Raw genomic sequence first — 13,234 nt, 5'->3', positions numbered from 1 at the left:
TACCAACTCAACAGCACTAAGCTTGTAAGTTCTTGCTTGGAATTTTCCAAAGTGTTCCCATGAGATAACATCAAACCTTGTTAACTTTCTCAAGAGGCTAAGTCATCCAACACTACTGTTGCCCTCCAGTGCTGTCCCCATGGCCCATTTCTGCTTTTCTTCAAGGCCCTGCCATACTACCTCACAATGTTTACACATGCTGTACTCCTGGCTGGAATACTCTTCCCTTAGATCCCTTTTGGACTGGTTGTTTCCCAACCAGGGGACTCAGTTCACATACCTCCTGCTTAAAAGGGCAATCCTTCCCTTCCTGAGCCCCTAAACCACTCCATCTTCCCAAAGGACTCCTACCCATCATGCTGTTCTGTTTTCCTTGAAGTTTCGGGACAGCTGAAGCTGTTGCATTAATAGATTTATCTGAGTATTTAGTCACTGATCAATGCATCAGAATAAAAATCCCTCACGAGTTGGGAAAATATAGGTCCTGCTTGCTTCCCTGGATGCTGAGACTACCCACAGCGGCTTCTCCACCAGCCTGTGTCAAGGCGATCGCCCCCACTATGTGCATGAAGATTGGATGTGCAGAAACAGAGCTGCAGCGGCTCAGCGTCCAGAACAGCTGGTGGCAGGTTACATCCCATGTCATTCACTCACTCTTTCTAATCCCTGAGAAGTGGAAACTGAGGCTGGGAGAGGTAGGCCAAGGGCCCCCAACTGCCAAGTGGCAGAGCTGGGATGTGAATTTGGCCTTTCAGTTCCCAGAGTTCACAGTGCCACCCAGCCAATGCTAAAGATGCCGCCCAGTAGCTCAGCCAGCCACACTATCAGTACAGGGCCTGTCCCAGCATGGTAAGGTGACAGAGTGGCTCAGACTGGCTGCTTGTAGGAAGAGAAGACACATCACACAAGGGGACACAGAATCACTATGTACAGACAGGAATGCCACTGGGGCAGTTGTGATGTGACTTATAAGCTCATTCCCAGGGACTGGAGGGAGGGAGCATACAGGGGAGGCTCATGGGAGGTATCCTTATGCATGAATTCCACAGGCAGAGTGAGGCATGGTGGGCACCTAGGACAGGGGCCACTGCCTAGAGGGCCTGGCTCTTGCTGGCAGTCTGATATTGACCGCACACCTATTTACTGGTAATTCATAAGAGCTCCATTTGGTAGGGGGCTTACTTTTCTTGTGGCTGTAGAACTTGTCCTCAGAACCATCCTTGGACTTCTTAATGATCAGTTTCCCAGATTCAACATCCACTTTGAGCTGCATTTTCTGAGGAATCCCGAGGGATTCTGACTTCACCTTCAAAGAGCAAGGGATGCAGTTCAGTGGTTTTCTGGCTTATCTTTGGTGATGCCAACCTTGAGAGCTTTGTCTACATGGTTGGGGAACCCTGGACCAGCATCTGTGTGAGAACACCAGGCTGCAGTCTCCCAACCTCCCTCACCCTGGCTTCACACGTGTACATTCCACAGTACCCAAGAATGGCTCACACTGGAGCTGAGCCCAGCTCAGCCATCGTGCAGCCCAGCTGTTCCGCCAACAGGTTTAGTGGAGGAAACAGACAAGCTGTTGGGAAATGTTTCCTTCACTGATTAGTTTGACAACACTCATTAATCTGATGTGTCATCTACTTCTGGAAAGAATCTTAGTAATAGATTTACACTCTGGGGCCTTGTTACAACCACTAATTGAACATTTACTGATAATAAGTAGGATAAAGACACTTGCTTAGGCTTATTCAGAAAATGAAAATCCAAGCTTCGTGTGACGGTGCACTTGGGAGGTGGAGACAGGTGGGCAGCCTGGGTTACAAGAGACTTTCTCAAAAATACATGGGGGATGGATGAGGCATAGGGGTGAAATGACTAGGCCTGCCATCAAGCCTAGTGACCTGAAATTCAATCCTTGGGATCCACGTAGTGGAAGGAGAAAACCAACTCTTCTAAGTTGTCCTCTGACCTCCACATGTCTGCCATGGATGGCATGTATATATCTACACACACACACACACACACACATACACACACACACATGTGCACGCACGCGTGCGCACATGCACACATACCCGCACACATGCACACGCACGCGTGCGCACATGCACACATACCCGCACACATGCACACACACTAAATAAATACATAAATGCGAATTTTAAAAATGGAGGTAGGGAGAGAAAATAGAAATGTGTCTTTTGCAGGATAATTTTCATGACTGGAGAGGGCTTTGGGGTGGTCAGTACGGTGTTTCATGAAAGCGTGGCCAGACTGGGCTGGAAGGGCCAGAATTGTAGGGATTCACTAAAAAATCCAACACATTTCCAAGTGTAAACTTAGAGATTTTAATCTAGTCGTTCTCAAAGGAATCACAGGGATGTCGTTTTCTGTAGCGGTCCCCTACCCTGAGACTTTATAGCCAGTTTGATGTCACACATCACTCCCACTTTAGAAGGACAAAGTCTGTAACATCTTGAATCAACAAGAAGTCCCCTTGCAGCCCCCCATGGAGGGGATGTCACACAGAAGCACCTAGGCACCAATTTTAACGTTTACCCACTTCCCAACTGGGTGGCTTCACCAACCACTATTTTCTGCTGTTAGGTTCCTTCCTCAACTATAGCCCAGTTTTTTTTTTTTTTAAAAGCCCCCTTTTCATAGGAAATGCAAAGACACCCCCAACAAGGGAGGGTCTCCAAGCCAGGCTCCACTGCCCCAGAGCCACTTACCTCAAAGGTGACAGGGGGGATGAGGGAACGCCGGTGGGGAGACTCGGAGCCTTCATGCAGCAAGGCTTTGACCTGTGGGCAGCGGTGGTGAGACAGAGCGTGAAAGGGATGCAGAACAACCTGGCCCTTCTCAGTGCAAAGAGGGGACCACAGAGAAACCAGGAGGGAACGCAGGACCCTTGCAAGTACCTTATCTTCAATGGAAGACAGTAGACTTGTCAGTTGGCTGAGCTTGGCTACCATGTTGATGGGATTGGGCTCACCGGGCACCTGGGAGATGAAGATGAGAACAAACGAGGTCAGCTCGGGCTGAGGGTGAGTCATGGGGGTGGCACTGAGGGCTTCCCATGCTGCTCCTCTTTCTGTCTTCCACCTCCCCCTCTAAGTACCATTTTTACCCTTCTCTGTAGATGAGGACTCTGGGCATATATAAGTACCTCAAAATCCTCATGGCCAAAAAAAAAAAAGGCCTTCACTTCTCTCCGAGTCTGCATCACCCACAGTGCTTCTCACCGCCCCCACTCAGTCACTTAAAACTCTAGGGCCATCCTCAATCACCACCCTCTCACTCTCCTACATCTACTGCACTGGTGTTCCTGTTCTACTTCCAAATATACCTGTACCCACTGCTTAAAACCCTCACTGGCTGCTTCCCACATCAGGGAGGACAGTGTCTGAGCTCCAGACCCTGTCTCTAAAGTCACTGTAAACTGGGATGCCCCACATTGAGCCACTTTCAGACTTTCTTCTGATCTGCTTTGACCTACATATGCCAAGGAATATCCAGAGACTTGGATTTCACCTGGGAAGGTCATCTTGCCATCTAGATCTCAGATCCACCAAGAGTTCCTCCCTGACCACTGTAACTCAAACAGTTACTCAGTCATCTCTATCAAATCACCCCATAGTGTTCTGTACCATGAACCAAGGTTGTTGCTTTCATTTGTGATGTCACTGTATGTTTTCCCTACTAGAACATGGGGTTCATGAGAATTGAGTTCAGTATTGCAACACTGGTGCTTGGGACAATGTCTGACCAGTAAAGACTTGTTCAGTGACCACAGGGGCCCAGGGAGCTGTAGTTACTCATCCAAAGTTAAATAGCTAATAAATGGCAGGACAGGACTGGCATCCTTGTATTCTGGGCACCAACTCCAAGCATTTATTTGCAGAATAAACATTTATAAGGCTCAGTAGTAGTGAGCTTGCCTAGTGTGAATGAGGTCCCGAATTCAAGCCCAAGCCCTATACATGAAAAACCAAAACAAAGATAAATTATAAAATATCTATTCCAGACATGCTGCATTGATGGAGGGGTAGCATTAACAAGGGACCGTTTCTTCCTACAGAAGCAGGATGAGGAGACCAGACACGTGTGCAACTAAGTTGAATACCAAGTAGAACAGAAAGAGATTTACCTCATGCTAGCTCTTCAGTACAGCCCTTGGTCACAGTATCAGCCATGGTACAACTCCTATGGGTTTGTTTGCTGGTATGTTTTGTTTTCTGTTTGTCTGAGATAGGGTCTGTAGATGTAACCCAGGTCTGTGCTAACAAGTCTTGCTTTAGTGGCACAGGGTCTCTGTGTAGCCCCAGCTGGCCTGGAATGCACTATGTAGACCAGGCTGGCCTTGAACTCACAGAGATCTGCCGGCCTCTGCTTCCCAAGTGCTGGAACTACAGGCGTGCGCCACCACACCCAGCCACTTTAGCTATACTTTTAAAGTGGCTTGGCACTTCCAAGGAAAGTTAAGGGACTCTCCTTTCCCACAGGGGCTGGTCAAGGGCTCTCCCTAGCCCCCAGACCAGCAACTGTTTTGACTTTTGTACTTTGCACCTCCCCAGCAGTGTTCCGCTGCCTCCCTAAGGGAAAGGGCCCTGCGTTGGCAAGAGTCAGTGCCCTGTCAGGTACCAGACAAACTGGACATTCATGCCCCTTTCCCAACTGTCTGGGTAGGACATCACTATTCCCACGGCCCAGATGAAGGAACAGCAGGCCAGTAGGATGAGACCCTGAACTCAGGTGTGAGGGCCGGTCTTCTTTCCTCAACTCCCTGCCTCAGGTCACTGCCCTGCACTTTGAAATCTGAGGGCCCATCAAGACAGACATTCTTGGGGCTGGAGAGATGGCTCAGTGGTTAAGAATGCTTTCTGTTCTTGAGGACCTGAGTTCCTAACCACATTGGGCGGCTTATAACTGCCTGTAACTCTAGCTCCAGGGGATCCAACACTTTCTTCTGGCCTTTGCAGTCATCCGCACACATACACATACTTAAAAATAAAAACACAATTTTAAAAGGACATTTTCTGCATTTCTTCCAGACCTATGATCTCCTGGGTGGTGGCAAGCGGCATCATTCTCCGCCAGGTCTGTTAGCCTTCCTCACTCTGTCCTGCCTCCAAATGCAAATGCTGTCCTCTGTCCTTGGGCCCCCATCAGGCCACCCCAGGCCCATCTCTGCAGGCCCGGTCTCTCTCTGTATCTACTTCAAAGATTTGAAGGTGTGCTCTTTCATTCAAGCTATATTCTGGTGTCTGGCAGAGCCTGTTTTGTTTAGATTTACTTTTACTTTCTTAGAAATTAACCTATCATTCACTTCACAGGAAGAAAAATAAAAACACTTTTCCCCCTGATGAATCTTTTCATTTATAAATAGAACACCAATACATTTTCTCTGTTAAAAAAAATCTGTGGAAAACCAAAATAGGCCGCCTCAAAATATTCTTCTTTGGCATATTTCGAAATGGCTATTCAAAGAAACTGAAGACCAGAACAGCTCTGAAAGCTGTCCTTTTGTAAAAAGAGGTTTTTAGACATCTCCGTTGGTAAGGCCACTGGTGATGGTGCAGAGGGTCCTTGCTCTGATCCATCTTCTTGTCTGGCACTAGGGATGGTGATGCCACAGGACATTTGGTACAGAAAGATGTTGATATGGCTCTTTACCTATTCTTTTCTTTTTCTTTTTCCCCCCTTGGGTTTGAGGAGTCTTGCTATGTTGCTAACCTAGAATGTATGGGCTCAAGTAATCCTCCTGCCTCAGCCATCGGAGTACCTGGGACTCCAAAGCAGGTACTTCCTTGCCCAGCTCACCTATTCTGCTCCAGAGAACCTTTCTTCCTGGGTTGACTTATTCCACCATCTTCTGGGCTGCATGGCCACTCCCCCGCCTCCAGCATGCCAGACTCTAAGCCCCCATCTATTCTTTTTCTTCTAGCCTCAGGGTGTTTTAAAAGCTTCCATAATGGGGGCCTCTCTGAGTGTCCCTGTTTATGTGTGTGATCTACCATCAGCTCGTTTCAGAGACCAAAGTATCGAACCTTCAGAGGGTACGGAAAACTTAAACACCCCTATGACTTAAGCCCCTTGGTTGACCCGTTTTCCCCATCCCGCTGGCTCCATTGCAGTTGTTCACCTGCACCTTCCATTCCCACACTCCTCTGTAGTGGGCTCTCTCCACACAGTAAGTAAGTGTGGTGCAAGGGCATTCCACAAGGGCACCTGCACCACGGATGGAATTCTGCACCTTGCTTTATTGCACTGTGCTCTGTGTCTTTCCATGTTCACTGGAATTCCTGTCTTCACTTTCAGAGACAAAGTATCAATGCATATCCTTGTTGGTACTCTCAGTGCCCAGGTAGTCTCTAAGACACCCCTCTTACAGGGGATTGCTTGAAGGGCACAGGCAATTAACATCTCACAGTCCATCCACCCTTCAGAAGCCCATTTCCACTCCACAGCAGAGAAGCAAGTGCCGCTGCTACCCACCACACGGGTGGGGTCCAAATAGAACAGCCACCAGTAGCAGTCAATGTTCTGTCTATCTGGTAAGCAAGCAGAGGTCTCCAGTGTTTCCTGGTTACTGATCAGGGGAGGCTGAATGTTTTCCCTTCTATATGCTGCCTATTCCCTGTCAGCTGGCATTGAACAGCCTTGTTTATAGCCTTTCCCCCACGTAAAGAGCAGGGCTAAGGGGCTGGGGAGAAGGCTCAGCTGATAAAGTGCCTGCCAAGCAGGTATGGGAACCTGAGTTCGGTCCTCAGCACCCAGGTGAAAGCTGGGCTTGGTGGCAGACATCTGTAACCCCAGCATGGTGGGTGAGGGAGGAGGGGCTGGAACCCTGGAGCTCATTGGCCAGTCAGCCTAATTGACTCTCAGTGAGTTCCAAGCTCAGTGAGAGGCTCCATCACAGAAAATAAGGTAGGGAGAGTGCCAGCGAGATGGCTTAGCAGGTAAAGGTGCTTCCTGCCAAGCCTGACAATGAGTTCTATCCCTGGGAACCACATGGTAGAAAGAGAGAACCGATTCCTGCAAGTTGTCCTTTGACTTCCACAAGAGTACTGTGGGAACAAGCACACACACACACACACACACACACACACACACACACACACACGAATAGGGTTAAGCCAGGTGTACTGTACAGTACATGCATGTAATCCTAGCACTTTAAAGAGGCTAAGGCAGGGAATCATGAATTTGAGACCAACCTGGGCTATGCAATGACATGCTCCAAAAAACAAAGCTATCCATATATATATATATAAATAGGTTTAATTTTATTTATTTGTTGGAGTTTTTGTTTATTTGTTTACTTATTTATTTATTGGTTTTTTGAGACAGGGTCTCCCTGTAGCCCAGCAGGCCTGGAGCTCACTATGTAGACCAGGCTAGCATTGATCTCACAGAAATCTGCCTGTTTCTGTCTCCCAAGTGCTGAGATTAAAAGTGTGTACCACCACACCTGGCAATTTGTTGGAGTTAAAAAAAATACTATTAATCCACTGTCTCTGATATTCCTGAAAGTGATATTTTCTTTGGAGATACTGCTTTCTCTGACCCCCTCTTCTTCAGTGTTGGCTAGACAATGCTCTGTTGTTTTATGTTTTACTTTTGGTATAACGCTACCATACAAAAAGCTGGGTCCAGGCCCTGCTTGTGTGTTACCCTTACTGAGACACTTTAAAAAAAAAAAAAAAATATATATATATATATATCTGTATATATCTGTTTAATTTGACCCTAGGCTCCTGCTCGGCTAAGAGCAAGCGTGGGGGAGGGGCGCCGCCATTTTGCTGCTCTTGGAGTTAAATGTACGAACTTTGGGACATCATATTTTTCGGCCTCAGACACCTCTGAAATGGTGGGACGAGGCCCTGCATGCTTCTTTACTGAATGCTACATAAGCAGTGTTTCTGATGGGTGCATAATCTGAAATCCTCATTTCTTAAATCATAAAGTGCTAGTAGGAAATTTCTTTTTGGAAGGGCAGGGTGCTGAGGAATGCCCCATCCCTACCCCTTTGGACGTGCTAGACTAGCAAGCATGGGCAGGCGGTGCCTCCATCGCCTTTTGAGCTCCTTGGCATGCCAGCTAACTCATCTCTTTTTCTTGGCGTATTAACTGCATCTTTCCAGTCCCAAACCCCTTACCTGAGGGCGTGGACGAAGGCCAGGAGAGAGCTGCTGGTCAAACAACCTCTGCAGAGACTCCAGGGACAGGAGGGTCCGGACTACTTCACTGAGGGACAAGGTAAAGATGAAGAATTAGAGGGGACAGGACGCACTCAGGGCAGCACAGGCCCTAGCTAAAGACTCTACACTGTCACACCTTGACTAGCAAATCAGATAATCCTTGCCAGAAGGACAAGCCCGGGCAAAGATCAACCAGCCTGTCAGCCCGGCCCACCCACTCAGACCCCCACCCTTTTCTGTCCATAGCAGGCTGGAGTGCGGTAGGTAGAGCTGAATCTAATGTGGCTTTGGCTTACCCACATAACACTACGTAGTCTGGAGGAAATTCAAATCGGGAAACACAAAACTACTTTGAATAGTAGAAATCCATCTTTCCTAACATTTAGTTTTTGCAGGAATTACACACACACACACACACACACACACACACGCATACACATATATACACACATACACATCTTGTTAAAAATGTAAATGCTTGAGTTCCAACCTGATTTGGTCTGGAAATGACATTTATTTATATGTGTGGTATCTGTACATGTATGTGTGCTGCTTGTGTGTGAACATGTGGGAGGCATGTGTATGTGTGTGCATATGCATGTGAAACCTGAGGTTTACTCGCCACCTTATTTATTGAGATAGGGTCTCAAACTCAGAGCTGGTCAGTTCAACTGGTCTAACCAGCCAACTTGCTCTTGGGATTACATGTCTCCAGAGATGCCACGTCTCTGTCTCTGGCATGTTGGGATTACAGGTGAGCCACTACACACATCCTGCTATTATGTCGGTGCTGGGGATGCCAGCTCTGCTCCTTACACTTGGCTGTAAGAGTTTTACCTCTGAGGCACCTCCCCAGATTCTAGGAAAACACATTTTTAAAATTATTTATTTTATTTTTCTATTTTATGTGTATGTGTGTTTTGCCTGCATGCATGTGTCATGCAATGCCTGTAGAGGCCAGAAAAGCTGCGTCAGATCCCCTGGAACTGGAATTATGAACAGCTTGTTGTCTGCCTTGTGGGTGCTGGAAATCAAACCTGGGTCCTCTGCAAGAGCAGCCAGTGCTCTTAACTGGTAAGCCATCTCTCTAGCCCCATGGTGGAAAATCTTAAGCTACATTTTTAACTTATTATTTTATCTAAAACTGTCCATATTTTTACATGTTTAACATTCTAATTGGGGGCTAGAGAGATGACTCAGCAGTTAAGAGCATGTCCTGCTTTTCCAGAGAACCCGAGTTCCATAACCCACATTGAACAGCTCATAACTCAGCTCCAGAGGGATCTGACAACCCCCTCTGGCCTCCAGGAGCACCCACACATACATGCATACATTCATGCTCTTTCTCTCTCATATACATAAATAAAAAATAAAAAACAAACTTTAAACAACAGCAACAACACACACACACACACACACACACACACACACACACACACACACACACTCTCTAAACAGTTTGCCAAGTAACTGAGTTCAAATCGATTGCTAGATATTTGGGTTACTTTGAGGTCTTTGCTATTATAAATAAAGACTGGTCTGAACAGCTTTGTTCAGACAGCTCTGCTTTTCTTATTTCCAAAGGCAAATTAGAAGAACCAGGAATTATGACTTTATGTCACTGTTGCCAAACCTTGAGTGACAGCACCAATGACTGGCCTATCAGCCCTATTCAGACAGGCTGGCCCAAAGTCTTGTCTGCCTCCTAAATTGCTTTTACTGCTTCTCTGTGTCCTCCGTCCCTCCGTCCCTCTGTCCCCCCTCCCCGTTCCCCCGTCCGTCTGTCTGTCCGTCCGTCCCTCCCTCCCTCCCTCCCTCCTTCCTTCCTCCTTTCCTGGTCTCAGATATCTCAGGCTGGCCTTATGCTAACTGGAGGATGATCCTGAATTTCTGTTCTTCCTGCCTGCACTTCCCAAGTCCTGAGATTATAGGTGTGCACCACCACAGCTGGTGTCTGTGGACTGAACATAGATAGGCCTTTATGCATGCTAGGCATGTATTGTACCACTGAACCAGCCCTAGTGTTTCTCTCTCTCTCTCTCTCTCTGGTATTTTTGAGACAGGGTCTCCCTGAAGCCCCAGCTGTGCTGGAACTCACTATGTAGACCAAGCTGGCCTTGAACTCACAGAGATCCTGCCTCTGCCTCCCGAGTGCTGGGACTTCAGGCCTGCGGCACCACGCCCAGCAGGCGTTTTCTATTTTTAGTGTGCCTAATAACATTGTACTTTATTACTGATGAATACAGCACACCTAGAGCCCTGAATGGACTTGTATATTAATGTTTAATGCCTTTAAGTGTTTTTATTTTTTTGTGGTTGGTTTCTGATTGATTTCTCTTTGAGTAAACTTTGTATCTCCTTCAACAACTTTCTGTTGGGAATTTTGACATTTTTAGTGTTGCTATGAACTCATTACTCTGATTTTTATTTAACCTAGGTGTTGTGCTTTTTCGCATTATTACACTATTTTCATTCTAGATGGATTAGACACCATTATAAAGTAATTTGTATATTTTTATTTCTCTCTCATCTTTTCCCCAGTTGTTTTCTGCCCAGTGTAGTCAGAAATGTAGTGTTAGTATTTATTCAGGAGAAATTATTTGATCATTAAAATTTTTCCTTTGTGTATGCATATGTGTGAGTAGTGTATATGTATATGGTCTATGCACATGTGTGTGCAGGTGCACTCATACATGTACAAGGAGGCCAGAGGAGGATGTCAGGTGCCCTGCTCTCCATTGTCTGCCTTATTTCCTTGAGACACGGTCTCTCTCTCTCTCTCTCTCTCTCTCTCTCTCTCTCTCTCGTTGAACTTCGATCTAGGCTGGTAGCCAGCAAGCCCCAGCATTGGGGTTAGAGGTGAATTCATAGCTGACTATAAGCAATGGCCTGGGGTGGTTAAAGCAGGAGGACAGAGTTCAAGGTTAGGCTGGGCTACATATTGAGACCCTGTCTCAGAAAGAAAAAAAAGAGGAAGTTTTAAAAATTAAAAATGCATTAAAATTTTTACCTATTTCAACATCTATGTAAAGGACGCCTTTATCTTCTGTTGCTAACCCTGGTTTTCTATACTGACTCTGTATCTTAGCACTTGGAACAGGATTTATAGGAGACCCTCAGTTCATGCTTACTGGAAGATAAGCTGTAAGTGAGCTCACCTATTTCTGTTAGTCAAAGCAATTTCAACACTAGGTTTAGAATTCTGTGAAACAACACCTTTACAGTGTTGGGGGAACAGGAAACAGGTTTTCTCCAATCTAAGATTTTTGTGAAATTCCTCCCTTTGGCCTATGCAGTCTTCATGCCTATCACTTGATCTATAAAAGTGAAGAAAAAGGTACAGGGGACTTAGGGACATCCCAGTGTCCCTAACAACCTGAAGATAACCGTTCAGTAAAGAGAGAAGCTTTTTACCCTGGTATACTGGACCAAGGAAGTAGGGAAGTTAGGGGAGCTGCTGTCCCCATAGAGATGAGGTGAGCCAGGTCCTGGGCAAGCCCAGGTAGCAGCTCAGTGCTGGGGGAAGCTGCCTCTTTGTGGAAGTGCCTGGGGGAAGGTCTGGGCAAGGCGTTGCACGGAGACTTGACTGCATATTTCTTCCTCAAGGAGGACACAAAAAAGGTCAGGATCTGTGTCCTGATAGTAGCTTATTATCAGCTGTTTTGAAATGATGTTTTTAAAAAAGAAAAGTCCATTTGTGTACATTTTCCCTAGTGATAAACTATTTGTAGCAGTATCATCAAATGGAACAAAATCTACCATGGAGACCTATAAAAATGGCTGGTCTGCATCCAGTAGACTGTGGAACAAGCAGAAAGCCAGTGCATTGAAATTAATGACTGTCTGGCCAATCCAATGACCACTCCATTTGTCAAAGAAGTTGTTTGTCAAATTTACCAATTGTTCTGTTTGTGCATTTTTTTAATTTTTTTGGTCTTTTTGAGACAGGGTCTCCCTGTAGCCCCAGCTGTCCTGGAGTCACTATGGAGACCAGGCTGGCCTCGAACTCACAGAGATCTTCCTGCCTCTGCTTCCTGCGTGCTGGGATAAAAGGCATGTGTCACCACGTCTGGCCTTGTTTGTGCTTTTAAGAGTCTTTAAATGGAAAGTTGAACTTGATTACTGATGATGAAAGATTTTTTCTGAATATTAAATAAGCTAAGATTGATACAACACCAGAGAAACTGACAAGAGAGCCTAGAAACTGCTGTAAACATAGGATAATACCAGACAGCACAGGCCACAAGACCTCGTGTACCTGAAATGTTCCCCCAGACACCATGGTAACCTGCCATTTGTGAGGGGTTTGTTTTGGCTCCTCGTGACTTCTTTCAGACGCTTTGGAATCCTACTTTTCTATCCCAAGGTTTTGTTTTTTTTTTTTTTGTCTTTTTGAGACAGGGTCTCCCTGTAGCCCCAGCTGACCTGGAACTCACTATGTAGACCAGGCTGGCCTTGAACTCACAGAGATCCACCTGCCTCTGCTTCCCGAGTGCTGGGATTAAAGGCATACACCACCATGCCTGGCTTCTATCTGAAGTTTTACTCATTTAAAATATTTCTTCTGGGGCTGGAGAGATGGCTCAGTGGTTAAGAACACTGGCTACTCTTGCCGAGGACTTGGTTCAGTTCCCAGCACCCATATGGCACCTAACCACAGACTGTAACTACAGTTCCAGGGGCTCTGATGCCCTCTTCTGGCATCCATGGGCATTGCATGCATGTGGTGTACTTACATGCAGGGAAAACACTCCTGCACATAAAATACAAATACGTAATTTCTTTAAAGGGCCAATCTAGAGCAAATGAGAAAGAGCTGGTGGTGTCCTTCACTTTCCTGCCTTCCCAGGGCAACTCCCGCAAATGAACTTCAGTTAACGAACAAAACAGGCTGGGGTATGACAGTACACACTTTTGATTCCAGCACTCCAGAGGCAGAGACAGGTGGATCTTTGTGAGTTTGAGGCCGGCCTGGTCTATATAGAGAGAGTTCCTGGTCACTGAAGGCTACAGTGAGACCCTGTCTCAAAAAA

At 46.4% G+C, this 13,234-nt stretch overlaps 1 protein-coding gene across 1 annotated transcript in view; it reads right to left on the bottom strand.

Moving 5' to 3' along the window:
* Positions 1–13,234, bottom strand: part of Inpp5d (inositol polyphosphate-5-phosphatase D) — a 121,706-nt gene that overhangs the window by 39,857 nt on the left and 68,615 nt on the right. Inside the window, exons 6-9 of the mRNA XM_008838107.2 lie at positions 8,160–8,247; positions 2,919–2,999; positions 2,730–2,801; positions 1,183–1,306 (exon numbers count right to left, since the gene is read on the bottom strand). Of these exons, the coding sequence (XP_008836329.1) occupies positions 1,183–1,306; positions 2,730–2,801; positions 2,919–2,999; positions 8,160–8,247 (365 nt within the window). The remainder of the gene's footprint in view (positions 1–1,182; positions 1,307–2,729; positions 2,802–2,918; positions 3,000–8,159; positions 8,248–13,234) is intronic.

Source organism: Nannospalax galili, unplaced genomic scaffold (genome assembly GCF_000622305.1).
Source record: "Nannospalax galili isolate Female #2095 unplaced genomic scaffold, S.galili_v1.0 scaffold1138, whole genome shotgun sequence".
Classification (NCBI taxonomy): domain Eukaryota; kingdom Metazoa; phylum Chordata; class Mammalia; order Rodentia; family Spalacidae; genus Nannospalax; species Nannospalax galili.
Note: the sequence above shows the minus strand (reverse complement) of the source record. Positions and strands in the feature narration are given on the sequence as shown.